Source organism: Neovison vison, chromosome 2, assembly GCF_020171115.1.
Source record: "Neovison vison isolate M4711 chromosome 2, ASM_NN_V1, whole genome shotgun sequence".
Taxonomy (NCBI): domain Eukaryota; kingdom Metazoa; phylum Chordata; class Mammalia; order Carnivora; family Mustelidae; genus Neogale; species Neogale vison.
Window position 1 is genome coordinate 99,751,116 of NC_058092.1, and position 23,391 is coordinate 99,774,506.

At 50.3% G+C, this 23,391-nt stretch overlaps 1 protein-coding gene across 1 annotated transcript in view; it reads left to right on the forward strand.

Moving 5' to 3' along the window:
* The window catches only part of VANGL1 (VANGL planar cell polarity protein 1), a 50,341-nt gene that overhangs the window by 6,827 nt on the left and 20,123 nt on the right, over nucleotides 1-23,391 (forward strand). Inside the window, exons 2-4 of the mRNA XM_044238981.1 lie at nucleotides 2,675-2,880; nucleotides 9,715-9,847; nucleotides 14,067-14,674. Coding sequence (XP_044094916.1) covers nucleotides 2,810-2,880; nucleotides 9,715-9,847; nucleotides 14,067-14,674 — 812 coding nt within the window. The 5' untranslated portion in view covers nucleotides 2,675-2,809. The remainder of the gene's footprint in view (nucleotides 1-2,674; nucleotides 2,881-9,714; nucleotides 9,848-14,066; nucleotides 14,675-23,391) is intronic.

Below are 23,391 nucleotides of genomic sequence, written 5' to 3' on the forward strand. Positions count from 1 at the left end.
GTTACCATGAGCCTTACATAGGGAGCCTGGTTTATTGCTCTAAAGGGACCTAGGAAGAGCTCGCATTAAATGGCCTCATTTTATGGGGGGCGGGGCAACAGTGGCTCAAGTGATGTCTCCATCAGGAAGCATGAATAGCACCAGCCCAGGTCTGTAGGGTCTGGGTCATCTGCCTCTGAGACACCCCAGCAGCATTTAGTCAGAATTAGCTGGAAGTGGGGACAAGAAGGGGGGTGATCGGAGAGCCCCGGGCCAAGGGCCTTCAGGGAAAGAGGCTCCTGCTGGGCAGGCCTGGGGATTTGGCTCACCTCTTGGTGTAGGTGTCAGCCAGGTACAAAGCAGATGAACAAGCAGCAGACCCCAGAGCAGAGAGATGAGAACGGAGGGTGCTGGCAGCTCCCTGAAATCGCGGGTGGAATACGGTGGGAGGCAGAGTTGGGAGCAAAGAGGGTGATTGTGATGGTCTCTTGCTGTCTTCTAAGGAAGTGGAGGTGGTCCAGAAGCAAAACTCACATTCTGAAAAAATGCCACTATGTTTTCGCAGTCAGCCCACAGACTAGGGGCCTCATTTGCATTTTATGGGTGGGAAACTGCCTTGCTTGAGTGCACAGCTGGTTACCAACCCCCGGGGGGCTGAGATGCCGTCTGGAGATGGGCTGCCAGTGGCGGGGCGAGCTGGGCCCTGGCTCTGCCCTGCTTCTGTCCAGGGTTATCTCTTGCTGAGAAAGACAAGGAGGGACATGAGCTTTCAGAGCCTAAGGGAAGACTTATAGCCCTAACTCTCACTTACCCGCTGCCCCTGCCGCCTGTGCTGGGCCCACTTGCAGCTGGAGCCCCCTTGTTTCTCCCAGCAGCCCTGGTTCTCTCATACTCGGCAGTGCAGGTTCTCACAGCTCAAGTAATGTGACTGAGGTTACGGAACCAAAATGTGGGGGAAAGCCAGGCATTGGAACCCAGCCCCCGGTCCTGTATGTGTTTCTCGGATCAACCCTGTGATTTTTAAAAAAAGATTTTTTTATTTACTTTTTTGACAGAGAGAGAGCACAAGTAGGCAGAATGTCAGGCAAAGGGAGAAGACTCCCCACTGAGCAGGGAGCCAGAGGCGGGACTCGATCCTGGGACTCTGGGATCATGACCTGAGCCGGAGGCAGCTACTTAACTGACTGAGCCACCCAGGTACCCCTCAACCCTGTGATTTATCCCAGTTTGACAGATGAGGAGTCTGAGGCTGAAGAGGGCAAGTGGCCTCTCCTGGGTTCTGTCAGACGGTGAAAAGCTCTGACTAGAACCCACTGCTCGCCTGGGCTCTTGATGGCAGAGGAGATAGGAAACCATGAGTCACGAGACCCAGGACAAGGGAGGCTAGCCCCTTGGTCACAGTGCCTGGAAGTGAATGCATCTCACTTCCAGGCAGAATGAATGCTAAGGGCAAAGCCCTCTTAGGTGGTATTTGAGACTGGGAGCTGTGTTGGTGTGTGGCAGTGACCAGGAGGTTGGCTCTGGACCTGCAGGTTGCTGGGGGCGGGGTGCTTGGGAGGGGTACTGGGGGGGTGCCTTGGCCCCTTCCCAGTAGGGGTAAGGCTGTGGCATTTGCAGCTCCTTTGTTCTCCCTTCACACTTAAGTCACTGGCTCTGTTTGCACTTTCAGCTCCCAGGGGAGGGCAGGGGCACTAGAAGGAGGAGCCTTGAGGGGCCGAGACCAGCACTGGGGCGCGGGATGCTGGGAGAGATAAACTTGTGCTTCTTAGGCCTTTAGAAGTAAAGGGTTTTTAGCACTCAGGCCTCAGGAATGTACTTGGAAGTGTTTCCAGTGTATTTTTATTGCAAAGCAATAGCTAATGGAAACGTGGGGCAAAGACCCCAGAGCCTGCAACTAATAAGTCACCTGCTTTCCTTCATTTTCTGATGTTCCTTCTTAATCGCTATGTTTACGTAAGCCTGCTATATGATTTTAACTGTAACAGCAGGCTCAGGGTGTATCCTTGATCTTGTAGTCTGGTCTTTAAATTTGCCATTATGTTGTAAAACTTCCCATTCTTCCTGATTATTTTAAACAGCTATGTGATATCTGTCTTGGGTGGAGGAACGTATTTTCCTTACCTATTCCAGCACTTTGGGGGCATTTTGCTTATTTCATGCTTTCTCCTGCTGTAAACAATGCGGTAATAGTTTTTCTTTGAAAAAAAAATCAGTTCTTTAAGATAAATTTTCTGGTGTTTGGATCCCTGGTTTAATGAGATAGAGAATTTTTTTTTTTTATTGTTTTTTGGAAACTATGAGCAAAAATCCCTTAAAAGTCGCTTTCCTGCATATTGTTCTTGTAACCAGCAAACTGGCAGTGGGGACTGGGCCCTGTCTAGGCTGTGGGAAGCCAGTTCCTCCAGCCTGAACCCTGGTGGCGAGGTTGTGTGAGGCTGTGTCCAGGAAATGGCCGGGGGCCAGGTCTCTCCCACGTGTGTTAGGCGGCTGCTGTGCTAGAGGGGTAGCCTGCCTAGTCCCTACCTGTCTCCCTCCTGGACCCCTAGGGAAGCACTTAGCGTTCAGACGCTCCTGCCCTGCTTGCTTGTTCTCCAACAGAGACCCAGACGGGAGGTGGCTGCTGTCATTTATCTTCCAGAATCTTTAGGTTGCCTTTGGAAGTTGATTATCCTTTTTTCCTCCCTGCTTTTCTTAGAATTTGTTCCTGTCGAAGAGCGGCTCCTGGATCTCCAGACCCTTTGCAGCTTTCAGAGTCTAGTTGGTGAAATTCTCTACCTCCGAGGAGAAACACTGCTGCTGCTCCTTTCTCAAGAGCAAGCTCCCCATTGCTATGGATACCGAATCCACATATTCTGGATATTCTTACTATTCCAGTCATTCGAAAAAATCTCACAGACAAGGGTACGTAAGCTCTAGATTGTTCCGTATTTCCTGGAAACTCGCAGGTTAGTCCAGCCTTCTAGACTCACTTTCCAAGTGGTGAAGCCGGGTTGCGGGGCTGTTGTTGCTGGAGGGTCAGTCCAGCGGCCCATGAGAAGGCGGGCCTTTAAGAGCATTTAACATGTGTCGGGAGTAACTATACCACCAATTTACATTTTATAGCTGCCATTATGGTTGATGATCTTAATTTCTCACAATTGATTTTAAATGAAAGTTTCTCCCTGCAGTGGAAATGGTTTTCATTTCTAAATACTTCTCACAGACAACAGGTCTCCCAAAGCTTTACCAAGATGGTAAATGAAAGTTTAAAAAAAAAAAAGTGTTGATTTGTTGCTTTTTACCTAAAGTCGCTGACTCATTGCCCTTTAGGCATTTGCAGTGAGGTTTATACACTAGGTGGTGGGATTGGCCTAGTGCCGTATTTCTCTCTTGCTGAGTTTTCCCAGTAAACAAGCCTGGGTAATGAAAACCCGCCATGCAGGGTGATGGGGGCCAGACTCCCTCCCGCGCGGGTCTTCGCTGGTGTTCACAGCGCCTGCAGTATTGCAGACCTGGAGACAGATTGGTGAGTAAAGGAACAAGGGAACGAGTGGATGGAGAGGCTGAGAAAACAGTTGGTGAAGTGGTAGTCCCACCTCTTTCTTAGACTCCTCATCTGTGAAATGGGTCCAGCCACCTCGCGGGGCTGTTGAGAGAATTCTGTATGATTGTGCATGTAAAGCATTTAACACGGCCCACAGTGGGAGGTCACTAACCGGTGACTGTATGAAGGCTGTTAATGGCCATGGCATTTCAGCATCACGCTCAAAGGTCCCAACTGGCCACTGCCCAAAGGCCCAGCTGCAGTCACACCCTGTGAGGACCGGGAACGGTGTTTCCCTGACCAAGCAGTTCCTCACAAAAGCAGCCAAATGCAGAGTGGGACTTTTTTTGTAATGCAGCAATAAGATGGGTCGACCTAATAGACTTATTTATTTGTGAGCCTGTCTGCATGTACACAGGCAGCCAGAGGTCTGGAAGGATATTCTCTGAGCTGCCCACAGCGGATCACCGTAGGAAAGGGACCGAACACAAGATGGTGGCTGATGGGAATTTTGTTTTTGCTTTATTTTTCTGTACCTGTTCAGTCTTCTACAAGGGTGTGTCTTGTATTTAAAAATCTGAATGGAGTGAAAGAATGAGAAACAACAATTTTAACAGATTGTTTAATGACCTGAGGAATCATGTTTAAAATAAGAATCAAAACTTTTTGCTTTATAATAGCTATGTATTTTTATGAGAAGATGAATGGTAACATTATTGGCCGTGCCTGTCTGGTCTCTGAATGTAGGGATTATTAAAATTATGGGTGGGTTTTGTGTTTTCGTTTTTTTAAGCCTTCATTATTTTCTAAATTTTCACATGTTGGTCTTAAAGTCATAAAAATGTGGGAAAGGGTGTGAAAGAGCTCTTCTTGGAGCCTGGGTCAGTCTTTCTGACAGCATGCTGAATAGAAGCCTGCTGAGGGAGGCTTCAGGTGACACAGCAGAGCCCAGATCTCTGGAAAGTCAGAACGCCTCTGGGGATCAAAGATTCATCACCAGTTTCAACCAGCGAGTAAAACATTAGATTCATCCTAAAACACCAGAAATAGCTGTTTGGAAACATCCAGCTGGAGAAAGCCATTTCTTTGTCAGCATACCAAGCTTCTCTTTTCCACATGGCAGTGACAGAAGTAGGAATTTGGGGTGCCACTCGTGCTTGGGGATGAATGGGGGATGACGTTTTACTCGACTCTGAGGAGGAACCATCTCGGGTCTTCTCTGCCTACACATGGGTCCCAACTGTCCTATGTGTGGGCCCCAGGCTGTGCTCCAGTCTTTTCTCAGGCCCCTTGGGGACCCCAGAAATTGGTCCAGCAGTGCTCTTGTGGTGACGTTAAGAGATAATAACTTCCAATTAAAACGGCATGCCAAACTCTTAATGCATCCCTTGGACCCATGTGGAAAGTACTTGGCAAATGAGAGTACAAGCTGAGCCTTTGAATAAAGTAATCAAGGAGTGCTGCTGAATGCCTGTTCAGAAAAGCTCTGGGTGGAGGGAATGGCCATCAGAGATTCCATGGGTTCTTGAGGAAAAAACAGCACCCACATGCGGTGAATTCCCTGAGGGTCCTGTAAGGCGCAGTAGCTAACTACAGGGCAAAGCTTGTAGTCTGTAGATGGTGTGGGCCCAGGAGTACTGTGTCGGGCATAAAGAATATTAAGCTGTAAGATTACCCCTCACCAGTGTGTAAGCAGGCCCTAGCGCCTGCCAAGGGTATGGTATCCCCCAGGAGGGTCCCCGTGAAGGCTGGTCTGCTCAGGGATTTGTCAGGAATTTGAATGGAAAAGGAAGAAAGGGGAGGGACCTCGCTTTGGGGTAATTGTATTAGGCCTCTCACCCAGAAAGGAATAATGAAGTGCACCAAACTTGATATGCCCAGTGACACCGTGATCATCTGTGGGGGGCTGGCTGGGTTCCAAACAGATGACACCTGACTCTTTTCCAACAAAGAGGTCAGCAGGCTGGTTTTGTGATGTCTGCTCTCTCCAGAGGGTGTCCAGTTAGTCAACTTGCTGGGAAAATGGTGCCGACTTCAGCTGACCTTGTCTTACCTTTTGAGCCCGGAGTAACAGTTCCCTGCGTCACATACCGCAGCGGCCAGCGATGCTAAGGAGCACTTGGTGGGCACCTGTGAGGACCCTCAGCTCCTGTCCCCCATCCTCATGGCTGTCCTAGAGCCATGGTATTTATGGTATCGCCCCATTTAGCAGGCAATAACATGGGAGGTGCGGAAAGGCAGTGCTGTTTGCCTGACCTTACGAGCCTAGCAGGTACCCTTGGCAGGCTTCCGGCCTGACTCGTTGGCCCTTTGGAAGCCCGGCTCCTCCCCAGGCTGTGCTAGATGGGGAGCAGCTAGAGGGGGAATGGGGGTGGGGCAGGAAACTCATCTGTCCAAGAGAGGATGGCCAGGATGGGGAGGGAATTGGCGCTTTTGTTCCTAGGCGGCCTCAGAGTTAGTTTGCGCTGTGCCCAGCCCTCCCACCCGAGGAGTCCATTGCTGAGCCAGCGGAAGCGGCCAGACAGCCCCACCATCAGCCGAGCAAGGGCAGGTAGTGGGTGGTGATGGAGAAGGAAAGGGCGGAGTGACTGGTGGGGCTGGCTTTCCCCAAATAGAAAGAGACCAACAACAGAAACAGAGCTAAATCGTCTTTCCCAGGAAATGCCGACTGTAGTGGGAAGGGAAGAGGAACTGATGGGGGTTCTGGCTGGAACCAGGGGCATTTACAGCTGCCCGCAAGGGCCCAGCTCTGGAATCATCTAAGTAGATGGGTTTATGCACATACGCACGGCAGGTACGGACACCTGCCCGGGCCTCCCGCGTGCCGCTGCTTGCTCTTCCACCCTCTGGCCTGCACACACTCGAGCACAGATACGCTGTACCCTTACTGGTGGATGTTGCCTGGAGACCGATACTGAGATACAGTGATTCCCGCAGCTGACACACCTGCCCAGCAAAGGCACAAGGTGATGCCTACTACTCAGGCACATCTGGAAACCCTCCTTGGTGAGCCTGCGTTCCTAACAGCCGTTTTGTGGTTTGATAGCCGTACCCACTGCCCCCGCCATGCTCTTCCCCGTCTCCTGTTTTCACTCTTAGACCCCATAAAAGGATTGTCTTCACCACCACAAAGCCCTCTCCCAGAGTGCACTTGGCCCTTGCTTGGAGTCCCAGCGTTGGGAGTATTGAGACGAACACGTGGGCTCCTCGTGCAGTGAAGCAGCCGTCCTGCGCTCCGAGCTCGGCACCCTGGACAGCACTGGATGGCAGTGTTTTTGATAGACTTCTCTATTGAGAACCGGCTTGAACACCTTCCTGGAGCAATAGTTCATGACCAGTGATTTTTGTAAAATCTGCATGGCCCATCTTGGTCCCTTGGCAGCAGGGACCAGCACGGACTGATGCTGAGTCCTGCTGCATGCTGGCCTGAGCCTTCCCTCCAGCCTCCTCCTCTGAATGCCGCTTTACTAAGGAAGCTACTCTCTACCTTGACATCATAGGGCTGTGCATAATGGGCCCGTTATTGAGCCCCTGCTGCATATAGGCACTTCACAGACAGCCGGACTTCCGAGCACTCACTCCCACACCCCTCTCCTCGGGAACATTCGGGTGGAAGAACCCTGGGAAAAGCTTCCCGGATGCCCTGCATCCTGATCACCTGGGGTGCTGGTGAAAATGTCATTCCTGTTGTCTCTCTTCCAGAATTCCCTAGGGGTGGGGCCAGCGAATGTGCACTCAAATGCCCACTCCAGGTGGTGTCTCTGCACACTCGGGTGTGAGAAGCACTGGTTTCAGGTTTCTGGCTCTGGGGGATGAGAGAACCTTCCTGGAATTATTGAATGATAGGTTCCTATCCGGTTTACCGGATGTTACCAAGGGAATGGTTCAGGCTGGGCCTTCTCCTTTGGATGCTGTTGGGCCCTTTTAGAGCCAGTTGGGGTGGGCCAGGGGTCAGAGTGATGGCTGGCCCTGGGGAGGCAGTTTCCAGCCCTGGGTGTGTCCCCGACCTGCTTTCTGCCTTGGCCGGGTTCAGGCTCCAGCGCTTGGCATTCAGTGAAAGAATTTTGGTGTCCAGTGGAATTTGTGCTGTCACAGGATTTGACCCTGGGAGTAGTGCATAGATAGATGGGGTTGGCTAGATAGACCTGACTTGGTGATGGAAATACAAGATAGAAGAGGAGATTCCTGGGTCGGCCGATGGAGGCCCTGGGAAGCAGGGATTCTAGACTCCGCCCATACAGGTCACCCCGAAGAGTGCCCAGGTGCCTGGGAAGGCTCTCCCAAATTGTTTATTGTTTCTCACACTCGGGCCTTTTGAAGTGATTGTCTTTGGCAACTCAGAGCGTTGGGCTCATCGCGTTGTGCTGCCCACGGTCATAGGGCATTTGTGCCTGCCCGCAGTAGCTCCACAGGCGGATTTCAGAGCTCAGCGGTTCAAGTAGAGGGTGCCCGGACGAGCAGTAGGAATGTTCATGCTACCAGATCTTCAGCCGTTCTTTAGATCAGTACAGCCGTAGTGGGTGTGAACCAACGTGGTGGGAGCAGACCTGGGGTCGCATCCTGCCACTTACTGTGACTTTGGCAAGTCAGTTAACCTCTGTGAGCCTCGGTTTTTTCCATCTCTGAAATGGGGACACGTTTATTGGCTTCATACAATCATTGTTAGGATTAGGATGGGGTGAAATTAATATCATAGAGCACCTAGGAAAGCGCTCTCTAAATTGGAGGGGGGAGTGGAATGATCGGCATTGATAGATACATCTCTAGGTTAACTGATTTTCTGCTGTCCCCCTAGTTACCTGGTTAACCTGAAACACCGAAGTTGATCAGAACACATGCGTTTCTAGGCTCTAATATAACAGTAGATCAGTAAGTTAAGCTCTAGCAATTAGAGATGCTCTCAACTGAGAGTTTCTGGGGCTGAGGACACCTCCCTGCTCTTTGAAGGAACTAACCAATGCTTATCCTAGAGAGGTGCTGATAAGGTCAGAGCTTGCCCGCAGGAATTCTGCATGGGATTTTGTTGGCTAAAGAGCAGGTTATTAGGACACACACTGTGGAGGGGAAGGAGTCGGACCACGTATTAATAGTTCCTTCCACATCTCCTCTGAGGCCCCTGTACTCATATCTGCATACATTACCTATGTGGATTATCGTTGTCCCCATTTCACAGAGAGGAAACTGAGGTTTTCACAAGTTGAATAACTTGTGCAAGGTCACAAAGGAGCATGACTGAGATCTGACTGTTGTCCCCAAAGCCTGTGTGTGTAGTGCTCTGTCCTGCCTGGGGGGACCTTGGGAATGAGAGCAGGTGTTTGAAGGGATGTCAAAGTGGCCTCTAAGACAGGAGGCCCTGATGGACAGGCTCCTGTGGGGGCTTCTGGACTGACTGTCACAGTTGGGGACAGGAGTGTCAGTTTCCATAGGTGATTAGTGGCCAGGTTGTGACTTTAGAGCTTTGCACAGCAATTGATTTCCTTTTATAATTTCAAGATTGACCCAAGGCAGGGTGCTCTCATAGTTACCCTGGACTACCCAGGAAGTTTATCTGGGGTAAAATGAGGCAGCAGCCTGCTTTCCTTAGGAAGCCTGAAAATACACACACGCACCTCTTGGTGTCATTTGTCCTGGCTTTTATTGTTCCTCTGGATGCCTTTGAATTCAGCCAGAACCTATGGGAATGACTTTCAGTTTGAATTCGTAGGATTGAGATGTAAATGCTTCTTTGTACTGGTTTAGGATTTCCTTTCTTCTCAACTTGTCCAAAGGTGTAGGGTGACAGCGTGTCCCAGATTTTTTTGGACAGACCAAAGTGTAAATATTTTGCAGTGTTGTCCCCACAAGAAAGCCTTAGAAAATGAATTTAGGCAAATTAGAACCAAATCAAGTCAGTAATTTTACAGTATAATGTTCCTCAGCTACAGAAATTCTAAAACTCACAATTTTAGGCTTTGAAAAAATCTATTTTCAACTCCACTGTTGAGAAAGGAGTGACAGTCTTTGTTTTGGATCTTAGAATGACAGAAAATACTAAATAGGGAGTAAAAATTAACTTACTCCTTGCAGGGAGAGGCTTGGGTGGGTGTTGGCTCTGTGTGTGTGCATGTATGTAGAATTTTCCTAAACTCACAATGAAATGTAAATTCGATGAGAGGTGATTCATACAGTATAAATGTGCTGGCTGATAACCTCCCCCCTTTTTTTTTTAATAGGGAGAGAAATAGAGAGAGACACAAATCACCCCGGAATAAAGATGGCAGAGGGTCAGAAAAATCTGTCACCATTCAGGCTCCCACCGGAGAGCCCCTGTTGGCCAACGATTCTACTCGGACGGAGGAAGTTCAGGTAAGGATCAAAGGCGGTCTGTGAGCACACTGCCCCTTGATCAAGACTCTTTTCAGTAAATGTTTTCCTAAGTCTTGTTGCAGGAGGTTCTCTTGGGTTTTTATCTTTATTTTTCTAGCATGGTAATGAGTTTATCTATGTCTCGTGGTTTCTTGTTGGTCTAAGGACAGCCTGTCCTGCCATTGGCTACCTGGGGGATTCTTCTGAAGTGTGATTGGTTGGCCTGCTTTGAATGGTGTTGAAAGAAGCCTGCCAGGCTGATGACAGGGCAGAGAAAGGGAAAGTTGCAGGCCGTCGTCTCCAGGGACACGTTCCAAAGTGGAACAGTAGGCCAGCGGTGGAAATTCTCTCCAGAAGCCCTGAGTACTGTGGGGAACAAGAGGTTAAGAGAGCCCAGACTGACTGCTACAAGGTATACAAAGTCAGTTGGGGGGCTGTACACTGAGCTGCCTGACAGGAAAACTGGATGAATGAATGGGCCCTGCATCACAGAGAACCTATCAGCCAAGCTCGGGGGTGAGCAGCAACCTCTGTGGCATGATATTGTTGGGGGCCATGGCATGGAGCGATGCAGTCTGTGGCAAACTAAAGAACATGTCTTCTCTGTGGGAGGAATGGCAGCTCCCCAGCTCTGGACTCTTATTACCACTCAGGAATGTGGGAATTCAGTGCTCCTGGGTCTAGTGGTATTGAAGAAAAGCTGGAAACTAGGATTTTATGTGAAGTCATCCCATTTTTGAAATATTGGCAATGTATTTGTCTTTAAAAAAAGATGCTGTGTGGGTTCTTCTCTCTGGGTCCTAACTGTCTGGCAGCCCACCTGATCTAAATAAACCCTGAGCTATCCCCGGAAACATGTGTGCATACCCTCCACAGCTCTGGAAATATATGCATGGCCAGCCGTGGCCCCCAATAAACCGAAGTATGCTCACACCCGCAGGTACGCACACACATGCATGTAGAAGCAGGTAGATGGACTGAAATTGGAATTGCTCAAAGCACGCGAGGTGCTCTTGAGACCCAAAGCCCAGCTGTGGGATGGACGTAGAGTTTGTCCAGGATGAGTACCTATTGTTAGTCCTTACCATTGTACTACCTGCCAGTGTGCTGGGAGGGCCAGAGCGATGGTTGGATGGTGGGATGGTGGGATGGTGGGATGGTTGGATGGTTGGATGGTTGGATGGTGGGATGGTGGGATGGTGGGATGGTGGGATGGTGGGATGGTGGGATGGTGGGATGGTGGGATGGTGGGATGGTTGGATGGTTGGATGGTGGGATGGTGGGATGGTTGGATGGTTGGATGGTGGGATGGTGGGATGGTGGGATGGTGGGATGGTGGGATGGTTGGATGGTTGGATGGTTGGATGGTGGGATGGTGGGATGGTTGGATGGTTGGATGGTTGGATGGTTGGATGGTTGGATGGTTCGTTCTGATCCGGAGATCAGACCACCTTGAAGCACTCTGGGGGTCAGTTTCCTTCTAGATGGGGATTCAGAGGTACTGAGGGCCAGCTGGGAAGGCATCTCTTCTTTGCAGCTTCCCTACATCTTGTAGCTCACTGGGAAGCTGTATCAGGAAGCTGTTGGTGTTTATACCAAGTGGATATGACGGGAAAAGCATGGCAGTGGGCATCTGGAGGCTCTGTTTCTCAGTAGCTCTGTGACCATGGCCATCCTGACCTTTGTGGGCCTCAGGCTCTTTAATGGAGATCTTGGGTATCAGATTAGAGGATCTTAGATTCTTTCTGTTCTAAGAACCCCAAGCTTAAGAGGACCCTTCAGACATCTACATTTTTAAGGCACAGGTGTACATCCATTCTCAAAATGTCCAGGGGATTTAGTAAGCAGCTCTCTGGTGGACAGAAGGGTGAATAGCTGGTCAACAAAATGACAATGAGATAATAGTAATAATTACTTCCAAATCGATGATCAACTGAATATTAGGCCCAGTACAAAACATGGAATCTGGTATTTGCCCTTCACTCTTTCATAGTGTTAAAAAGTAAATTATTTTATGAACTTACTTTATATTACGAGTTGTCACTATTCGTGGCGATTTTCTCCCCTATTGATGATTTTTTTTAATTGAAGTAAATTTACACACAGAGATAAGAACAGATCTAAAATGTACAGTTTGAGAAGTTCAAACAGCAGAACAAACCCATGAAACTCACACTGTTTATATGTGTGTGTGTGTGTGTGTGTGTATTTCTTTTTTTCTCTACAGAGTTCTTTTATGTTCTTTCCAGTCAATTCCCGTCCCTACCTCCACCTCTCCAAGACAAACCCTGTTTTGATCTCTATCACTGTAGATTAGTTTTGCTTGTTAGAACTTAATGTAATTGGGATCATATTCTTAATATGATTGGTATGAAATTATATTCTTAATTTAATTGGGATCATTGTTTTTAACTTTTCTCAGCCTTATGATTTTGAGACTTATCCATGTTTTGGTGAGTTTTAGCCATTCATCCTTTTTAAATTTTTGCTGAGGAATATTCTCTTATATGAATTTATTACCCATTCTCCTGATGGATAGATACCTGAGGGGTGCCATTTAGGTATCATGAATAAAGTTGTTAAGAACATTCTGACACGAGTCTTCTTGCAGACATATGTTTACATTTATTTTGGATAAAAACCTGGAAGTAGAATTACTGGATCGTACAGTTGAGCATATAAGTTGAATTTATAGGACGCTGCCAGACCTGTTTTCAAGAGTGATTGTACCATTTTACTCTTCCCTTAGCCATGTGTGAGATTCTTGGTGGCTTCTGGCTGTCGTCGTAGAGAGTTCTTTCTTTCGCGGTAGGCGACACTTGTAACTTTCCAAGTTGAAGAACTCTGTTCGTAGGTCAAGACCTTTGCCACTGCCGCCACTCCTTGCTATAGCCTGTACATTCATAAATCATATTTTTCTGATCATGACTAGATTGAAGGTTGTTGTTTGGTCATGGGATCCCTCCCTATCTTGCTGATTTGGCTGTTAGCTTAAACTTGATTTTTCTGAGTTGGTGTCTTCCACATGAATTTCACCCGGCTTGCCTCTGCATCGGACTGTTTTTTCTAAGTTAAATCATATACACAAATCTCTGAGCCAAAACCTCTTTGGACCCCATGTGGCTTTTCATTGCCTTCTTGCTCACTTGTTGCTTTGTAGTGGAGTCAGGGTTGCCAGCAAGATAGCAGGATCATTTAGAAATCCTAAGAACCTGGATCTTGTTCAATAAAGGGACTGATCAGTCCTCCTGGAAAATACCTCTGAGTTTAAGAAGAGAGAAAGCAAGAGAGTCAAAGACACATTGCAGTAAGCCTGGGAGTTCTGTGCCCTCGATGTTCACAAGAACATCGTGTGTCACGAGAACGCGTATTTGGGGAGGAATCTTCGTGCTGTCCTGGCCAGCACTACTTGAATTTGCTCAGCTTGCTCAGTGAGAAACATGGTCAAGGAGTGCTTGACACTGATAACTATTAAACAAAACAAAACAAAACAAAAAACACTACCGGTCAGCTGTGATTCGTACATATAGCTTTTCAGAGCTATTGGAGGGTATTGTAGTGCCCCACTTCCAGAACTTGGACTTTGTCAGCCTTTTTTAACCCAGCCAGGAGCTGAGAGGCGAACACAGTCTTCTTCCGCCATAGGTGAGCCCTCTAATATTAGTCTCACAGCGGACCCAGAGCCTCAGGAGATTCCAGCATTCTTGTTCAGCACTCCTGGCATACATGGGCAGGACTTTCTCTAGACAGTCTTACTTTGTGTTTGCTGGACGATTTTTCTGTTTTCCGCCCCATATTGAGGCGGGGACTGAGGTCAGGGGCTGGGTCTCCCTCTCACCACATCCCCAGTGCCTGGGCTGGAGCATGGCGTACAGTTGGCGCTCACTAGGGTACCGGTGAGTGGATCACCTGGGGTTGACTGACTCAGGATGATCAAGGTTAGAGTATTGAAGCCCCCAACACACTCATCAGAAGGTTAGACTGTGTCTTCTCTGTGTGAAAGGGTAAATACAGCATACAGCTTGAAAAACTTCAACGAAAGCCATCAAGCTTCACAGGTCCTGAATTTGAAGGGTTCAGCCTCCGTGTTCTGGGGTTGCCCGTGGGTGTGGGCTGGCTCGGGGAGGCAGGCCCTCCGTGTGTCCGAGTGCTGGCTTCGTGGCTTTTCCCGGTGACCTCTGCCTGTGGCCCTTCACGCTCCCTGTCCTCTCCCCATCAGGATGACAACTGGGGGGAGACGACGACGGCCATCACAGGCACCTCAGAGCACAGCATATCGCAGGAGGACATTGCCAGGATCAGCAAGGACATGGAGGACAGCGTGGGGCTGGACTGCAGGCGCTACCTGGGCCTCACCGTGACCGCCGTCCTGGGACTTCTAGTGTTCCTCACTCCCATCGCCTTCATCCTGTTACCCCCCATCCTGTGGAGGGACGAGCTGGAGCCTTGTGGCACCATCTGCGAGGGACTCTTCATCTCCGTGGCATTCAAGCTCCTTATCCTGCTCATCGGGACCTGGGCGCTCTTCTTCCGCAAGCAGAGGGCCGATGTGCCACGGGTGTTTGTGCTCCGCGCCCTCCTCTTGGTCCTCATCTTCCTGTTTGTGGTTTCCTATTGGCTGTTCTACGGGGTCCGCATCCTGGACTCGCGGGACCGGAACTACCAGGGCATTGTGCAGTACGCCGTGTCCCTGGTGGACGCCCTCCTCTTCATCCATTACCTGGCCATTGTCCTGCTGGAGCTCCGGCAGCTGCAGCCCATGTTCACGCTGCAGGTGGTCCGCTCCACCGACGGCGAGTCCCGTTTCTACAGCCTGGGACACCTGAGGTAAGGGGCCCGTTGGAGGAGCAGAAAGGACTGCTGACTGCCGTCGTGCGGGCAGATAGCACGAGAAGGGTGAGGACAGGTGCTGGGGGTCAGGACCAGGGTCTGGGACCCTTCTTCAGGTTTTGGGAGGAACTGGGGGAGATGGGGGGGGTTGTCCATGTCCATTGACACTCCTGACTGCCACGTGGGGTGACACCGTTGCTGGCTTCATCCACGGTTGCAGTCTTACTGGGCCAGCTCTCATACTTGGCAGCTCCCAAAAGTGATGGAGAAGGGGCGCCTTGTGATGGCTGCTGGCCTTGCCCCTGAATTGGCCTGTGAACAGTGGACAGAGTAACCAGCCCCTCCAGTTTGCTCAAAATACTACATCTGGTTTACACCCTTGTCCTGCTGGGATTGTTCCTCCTCCCCGCCTTCCCCCCCAAACTCTTAGAGGTGTCTCGGTTTAGGCACTAAACTATATGGTCACCCTAGGGACCCCCAGTAAAGAATCAAGTGCAGGTGAGAGACCTCAAACTTGTGAGAACGGAGTGTTTTGGAAATGGATACACACGATAAAGTTAGAAGTATATTGAGATGTCATACTTTAAATCTATGCATGTCATGTATTTTGTGGAACTAAAAAAGGGATAATCGTATTTTATTTATTTTTATTTATATTAAGGTAAGCACTTTGTATAGACTGTCGGGTTTAGTCTTCATAGAACCCTTTGCTTTAGGTGTTACTCATCCCAACATTACAGATGAGGAAATGGAGGATTAGGGGATTTAAACAATTTTTAGAAAATAATGTGGCAGGCCTCGTTTAGGATTTACCCAGTAGTCATGAAGCTGGGCTTCAGTTAATGACCCCATAATGGCATTTCTCACTTTGTGTTTCTCTAAAGGGTTGTTCTGTTTGTTTGGCCATTAATGTTATTTCCATTTTATTTTATTTGCTATTATAAGCACACATCTTATGATCAGGATTGTTATTGTTCAGGATTCCTGGTGCACATGGGCAGGGCTTTCTCTAGGTAGTCTCTCTTTTTGTTTATTGGATCAATTTTCTGTTTCTTTCCTGCCACAAATTGAGGCGGGGTCTGAGGTCAGGGGCTGGGTCTCCCTCTCACTGCATCCCCAGGGCCTGGCCTGGAGCATGGCATACAGTTGGCGCTCACATGGTTACCGGTGAGTGGGTTTACCTAGGATGACTGGCTTTGCCATCTTGCTGGGCTCTCCTGCCTCCTCCGGTGACACACGCCGATGTGTGTAACCTTCTTGACCCACGGTGAGCACTTAGTTAATTATGGCCATTACGGCCTGTGATTGCGTACCTGGCAGAGCTGCCAAGACCGGCAAGGGCATCCTACTGAGTATCAGAACAATGGGCTTTGTCATATTTTTGGCCTGGACACAGGAAGGTGGCCCGGCCCTGGTTTGGAGTTGGGTCACACTGCCAAACCATCTTGGTGTTGGCTTGCATCCCTCTTTCATTCCTCTGGCTTAGCTTGTACCCCCGAGGACTGGGTGGTTTAGCCCTGGAAGCGGCTGCTGTCCTGACCAGTCCTTGGAGGGAATCAGTGTCTGAGTCACATGCCCCGCGCAGCAGAATCGTATGTCTCTGAGTCCTTTGCAGATGCCTGTGGGGCTCTGAGGGCGAGGAAGTCCCTGCTGCTTATTCATCTCTGCTTTCTTCCAACCGCCTCTACCCCCCACCCCGTTTTCGGTGGAGAATGACCAGCAGACTTGCATTAAAAATCAGCCACAGGTGGGATGCCTGGGTGGCTCAGTTGGTTAAGCGGCTGCCTTCAGCTCAGGTCATGATCCCAGCGTCCTGGGATCGAGTCCCGCATCGGGCTCCTTGCAGGGAGTCTGCTTCTCCCTCTGCCACTCTGTCTGCCTGTGCTCACACACACACTCTCTCTCTCTCTCTCTCTCTCTCTGACAAATAAATAAATAAATAAAATCTTAAAAAAAAAAAAATCAGCCACAGGGACACCTGGGTGGCTCAGTTGATAAGCATCTGCCTTTGGCTCAGGTCTTGGCCCCAGAGTCCTGGGATCAAGTCCCACATCAGGTTCCCTGCTCAATGGGAAGCCTGTTTCTCCCTCAGCTGGCTGTTCCCCCTGTTTGTGCACACGTGCTCTCTCTCTCCAAATAAATAAGTAAAATCTTACCCCAAAAAATCTGCCACATGCAGAGCCCAGCATTGGGGTACCTGAGACACAATGCTGCCTGCCTTCACAGCTCTGTCTGAAACTCATGGGGTTTACTGTCCCTTGTTGAGAGACCAGTGCCCTGCTGTGTTTGAACAGTTGCCGACACAGGCCCAGGTACCAGGGGTGGGCACATGGGAGGAGGAGGCAGTGGCAGCAAGAAGCAGTCTGTCCCAGGACAGGACAGGTTTTGCTCAAGCTGAAGGGGGTGGAGAGAAATCTAGCTCTGGTTACAGTAGAGACGAGTGATATTTGGGACTCTTCATGTAAGTGGCCAAGACGCTGGCTTCCGCTCTCATTGGTGCGTGGAAAAGGGAAGGGAGTTGTCTCCCCTTGGGTCATTCTAGTGACTTCCCATCCCCTCTCCACAGCTCCCACTTGGCCCCTCCCTCCAAGACTGGATAGGAGCAGGGGTGGGGAGGGGATAAACAAAACAGCCCAGGGGCAGTACGCCTGTGCTGTGTTGAGAAACTTGGCAGCAGCCCTGGAGCCTCACCACGGCTCCACTGCTGGGGGTCGGGGGGACACCTGGGTGGGAGGGCAGGGCCAACAACACCGTGTGACCCACAGGCTTGCTGCACACCCTTCATGCCTGTCCTCATCATGACCAACAACTGCTCAGCCCTAACTTGCTAACACTGGAGCCACCAACTCCAGCCCCTGGGGAGACCCACGGGTGCCACTTTTCCGGCAGCCCTGGGTGGGGTTGGGGGGCACATGTCAAGGTTCTTGGCTTCTCTTCAGGACCTGTTGTTTTCCTCCTTTTCCTGCCGTCAAGGAGCCCCCTTTGGTCCCTGGCATGGAGGGAGACCCTGTTGATGGGGTGGAGAGCTGGCCAGGGACAGAGAGGTGCCTTTGCTCTCAAATCGAGCCCTCCGCGTGTGTGAGCTGGAGCGGGCTTGGCATCTGTCCCTGCTGGCACTGTGTGGGCTCCACCGCCTGCCGCTGCTTGGGCTAAATCTGGTCTGAACCCAGCGGTGGCTGCTGTAAGAGTCACGGGGCCAGAAATATAACTTCAGAACCCTTTTGCAGAGCGTGGAAACAGACAGGAGGGATGGGGGAATCAGAAGAGACAAAGAGCGAGTCCGGGGATCAGAATAGCAAGTCGTCCTCAGCTGACTGGCAAGCCGTTCCTCTTCCCTTTATGGAAAGCTTTCCCTTAGGTGCAGAGCAATGGCGAGTGCTTTTGTGGGGGTGTTCTCAAAGATGATTTGATGGAATCGACTGAGCTATTTTTGAGGGCTGTCTAAAGAATGCCTGTTCTTCAGTTTCTTAAAGGAAAGATGCTTCTTGTTAGCTCTCATAAAAGGTACAGAGTCCCTGCTTGTTGGCAGGAATGGAGTTATGGGCTTATTTAAAAACTTTCAGAAAAATGGAAGGTTATTGTAAGGTGAGATACTGTAAATAGATTAAGATACTTCTCACCTCTCTGCCCGCTCCCTGGGGGATGACAGAGGGCTTTTCAGTTGTTCCATGTCATTTACCGCTCCTGCCCTTCAGGGCGGGGCAGGTGGTAGGGGGCGGCTGCCCTGTGAAGAGGAGAGCCCCAGCTGTGGGTTTGGGGACTGTATGCTTCCTCGGGGTCGCACCCCTCCCCCGTGCCTTGGGATAGTTGTGTTCATGCTCCCAGCACTGCTTTCGGGACACTCGGATGAGCTCAGGAGCATGTTTGAGTTGTGTATCTTGGGCCAGGCCGGGCCCTAGCTCTTTTGTTAAATACACGATTCTGTTTAACTCCTAGCTTCAGGGTTGGAAAGGGCAGAACGCAGAGGGTTAGAGATGTCTGGCTTGCATCCTGCAGCCATTTCTTAGCCTGTTGCTTTCTTTGTTCAGTTAGCAAACACCAGGACCTTAAAAACCACACAGCAGTAGGGGGCGCCTGGGTGGCTCCGTGGGTTAAGCCTCTGCCTTCATCTTAGGGTCCTGGGATTGAGCCCTTCATGGGGCTCTCTGCTCAGCAGGGAGCCTGCTTCCCCCACCCCCCCCAACACCACCACCGACACCCCCCCCCGCCCCAGCCTGCCTCTCTGTCTACTTGTGATCTCTGTCTATCAAATAAACAAAATCTTTACAAAAAAAAAAAAAAAAAGAAAAAAGAAATGATTCTTGGATTGCTTTTAAACAGTGCAAGTTTATGATCATGCACGATCATAGCATTGCTGTGTTGAAAGACACTGTTGTGGTTCCCCCCCACCCGCAACTCATAGATGGAAATGAGAAACATGTCATTGGATAATGGCGAAAAGACCATTGTTTTTATAAGTGGCAAGGAACTTGGCTGAGCTGTGTTGGTGTTCTAGTGTTCCGTGGCAGGTAAAATTTGTGAGTGAGGGATGGAATTGGATATCTGGCTGAGGTATTTATGTTTATTTTTTTAGAGAGAGAGAGCACACGCACATGTGGGTGGGGCTGGAGAGGAGGCAGAGGGAGAGAGAATCTTTTTATTTATTTATTTATTTTTTAAAAATTTTTAAAAATTTTTTTTTAAAGATTTTATTTATTTATTTGACAGAAAGATCACGAGTAGGCAGAGAGGCAGGCAGAGAGAGGGGGAAGCAGGCTCCCTGCTAAGCAGAGAGCCGGACGTGGGACTCGATCCCAGGACCCTGAGATCATGACCTGAGCCGAAGGCAGTGACTTAACCCACTGAGCCACCCAGGCGCCCAAGGAGAGAGAATCTTAAATGGGCTCTACATCTGGCATGAGCCCATCACAGGGCTCAGTCCCACAACCCTAAGATTGTGACCTGAGCTGAAATCAAGAGCTGGATGCTTAACCAACTGAGCCACCCAGGCGCCCCATAGCTGTGGAATTTCTAAGCCAAGTGTTGAAGATGCACCCAATAAAAGACGGCAGCTCGGGTCCTCCATCACTGCTCATATAAAATGTGAGAGGAGGAAGATGGGTTGCAGAAGGAATTCTGCAAACAGGAATCCATACTTGAAGATTTGGAAAATTCTCAGCCTATCCATAGTATAAACAATGATTAAGTATATACTGAAGAGGACACCAAGGGTGTGGTCACACAGCTGTTTGACTATTTGTTAAGTTTGTTTGTTTGTTTGTTTGTTTAAGTAATCTCCACACCCATCGTGGGGCTCTTGTGAACTCATGACCTGGAGATCAAGAGTCCCACACTCCACCGCCTGAGCCAGCCAGGTGCCAACTATTTGATTTAATCAGGATTTAATCTGCTATTCCAGCAGAAGCCAAGAATAAAGATGGGAAGGTGGGATGGTACCAGTGCTGTACCACTATCACCTGAGACTAAAGGAAACAGAAGGGTGGGTTGGGGGTGGGAACGGGGGAGGGGGGTTGATGGAAGGAAGGCTTTGAACATGCAGTATCCTTCAAGGAAAGCGAAGAATGACCCCAAAGGTGATCCAGAGATCATTAGGGCACCCCTCCCACTGCAGGCCCGGGGTCAGGGTGCTTCCTCACTGGCTTCATAGGATGGGCCCCCCACCGTGGTGGGCCGGGTGGCCATTACTGAGAGTGCCTGGACAGGGCCACCTCCAGAGCCCCGAGGACACAGCATTGATCCAAAGAGGATTATCCTGAAGATCAAGATTTTTTTTTTTTTTTTTTTAAGATCTTAAAATCTAATGGGATTGGCCCTGCTAGGTTTTGGGCTTATTTGGGACCCATCACCCTTTTCCTTCCAGGTTCTCCCTTTTGGAATGGGAATGCCTATCCTCCTATGCCTGTCTCGTGACTATACTGGAAGCACATAAGTTGTCTGGTAACACAGGTTCACAGCTGGAGAGGGACCTTACCTCGGTATGGGTTTTACTGTGTCTTGGCACTTAGGTGAGACCTTGCACTTTGAGCTGGTGCCTGAATGAGTCAGGACCTGTCGGGGCTATTAGGATGGAGTTGGTTTATTTTGCACAGGAGAAGGACATGAATTTTAGGGGTCAGGGATGGAATATTACAGACTGAATTGTGACCATCCAAAATCTATAGGTTGAAGCTCTAAACCCCATGTGTTTGGAGATGGGGTATCTGAGGAAGTAATTATGTATGGTTCAGTGAGGTCATAGATCTGCTAAAATATGTGTCCTTATGAGACAGAGGGAGAGAGTATGTGCAAACTCTACTCTCTCCCTCTCTCCCTCTGCCCTTGAACCAAGGAAAGGCCACGTGTGGATATCACAAGAAGGTCGTCATCTGCAAGCCAGCCACAGGGCTTTCCCCAGAAATGGAATCAGCGAAACCTTAATCCTAGACTTCTAGGCTTCATAACTGGAAGAAAATAAGTTTCTGTTGTTTCAGCCACTCAGTTTGTGGTATTTTGTGATGGCAGCCCAAGCTAAGACAGGGGCAGTATACATGGGTGACCCTAGACCCCAGAGCCCCGGGAAACCCTGGGATCAGTGGGCATAGTTCAACCCTGATGAAACGGAGCTCATATTATCCTTCTCTGGCTCATGCCTGCGTCCTCCCAGCTTGAGTGGGAGCCCCGCTTCTCTAGAATGTACTTCGGTTTTCTGGTTAGAAGTGAGAAAGGGAGCATCTCCAGGGGAGATTAAGGTTAATCCAGTAATTCCAGGGTAACTCCAGCTCCGCTTAAAATCTTCTGTCTGTGATTCTGGGTCAAGTGATCCCACCCAAGCCAGTGATGACCAGTGAGATCGGACTGTCGCGCTGGGCTGTGGGCCCTCCCTCCCACGTTCAAGACCAGCAGCCACAGTTTGGGGAGGACCCAGTGCCATCGGTTGTGAAGTGGGGCGGTGTTTTTAAATGACCGCCAGAGGTTTGGGTTCATGTCACTTACGATCATGGTCTCATACACAATTTCACTTTTAGAAACGCCTGTTTTGTTTAACTGCTTTTTAGTAAAGATGTATGCCAGTCTTCACTCCCACCCCCTCCAAACGCAAGGGCAAAAAAAAAAAAAAAAAGGCGAGCAGAAGGGTAGAGTGGAAAGGTTTCTGCTCAGATCAGCTTTGCTGTGGGAGAACCTTGAGGGCGGGCACAGAGCTGCCGTTTGTGGTTTGGCCACAAGGTGCCTGTTCAAAGTGGCTGTAATGAGAGCAGAAGGTGCTGGACACTGCAGCCCTGTGTGTTTGCACAGCTGCCTCCTGGCAGCCGCCGCAGCTGGGAAGGCTTCCCTCGAATGCTGTCTGCCCAGAAGGCTCGCTCCAAGGCCCAGAGGAGCCACCCCTCGAAGAGCTCAGCCACTGACGGCCAGAGAGCCGGGGCCACAGGTGGCTGGGCCGTGGATCCCATACCCTGGAGAGTGTGCTGTTGCTTTTCCTGCAGGACTCCCACTACAGACGGGGCCTGGCATCCTGCGTGTCTCCCGAGGACTGATGGGTGTGATCTGATGTAGTGTGTGACTAGCTCTGCTAATCCTCAAGAATGCCAATGGACGGGGGTCTGCTGTCCCCTTCCTGCTCTGCTCTGTGCCCATTCTGGCTCAGTCCCTGCCAAGAGAGGTCCAGTTGCCCAGGCTGGCTGCCCTCAGACTCCAGACTCTTCATGCCGTGCTTCTGTGGTTCTCCCCAAAACCAGAAGTCCTGCCGGTGGGAAATGTGAGGCCGGATGAGAGAATGCCAGGCCAGCATCCGGGGTGGGTCCAGAGGAACCTTAGTTCCTGTCTCAATCTCGGTCTTCGAGAGCCCTCAGCAGCCACTTGTCTTTGATGTTTATCTGGCGTGATTCAGCACAGTCACTGGAACCCTCGAGAAAGTTGCATTTCCGTCCCAGGCGGGGCAGGTGCAGCCCGAACTGGATGGCGCAGGGAGGTGGCTGTGCAGTGGGGTCTGGGCCCTGGCCTGGAAGCGTGGCTGTGGGCTCTCCAGGTGGACCGTGGCAATAGCCAGACCTGTCGCTCACAGGGAGCATTTCTCACGTTTGGCAGCATCTCTGCTGCGGCAAAGGCCGTCAGGTGGACAGTCGGCCATGATGGGATCAGCTGCTCGAAGGAGGCTGCCTCGGGTGGACACCACACTCAGAACTGCCCGATGGATGGAGGCATTTCAGCCAGAAAGCATGACATGTGGGACAGCTTTCTGTCGTTTAGTCCCTGAAACTACCAGGCCGGTGCTTGTAGCCATTACTCCTTCTCAGCCTCACGGACTCCCCGGGCAGGACAGAGTGGGTCTCCTCTGGATGTGTTCTCAGTGGGGTCTGACTGACCTTAGAGGGCATTTTCCAGTGTTATCCTTCATCAGGAACAATAAAGTGCAGAGGGAGGTGCTCTAGGGCTCCCCAGATGGCACTTTCGAGGCCATTCCGAGGTGACCAACTCCTGTCGACTCTCCCTCCTCTGAGCTGTCAGAGCCGATATTCCCAGCTTCTGGTCTTTCTCCTGGTGGGGAAGCCATGCAGGGCTTGTCTGCAGCCCCGTATTCAGTGCCCCGTGTTCAGTGCCCAGGCCAGGGCCCAAACCTGGGAATCCAGGTTCAGAGAACTAGGTTGCACTGCAGTGACCACTCCACGGAGCTGGGGAGCCCGCAGGCCGGGGCCCCCCTGGGAATCCATGTGGCCTAGAGAAGGGCCTCCACAGGCCAT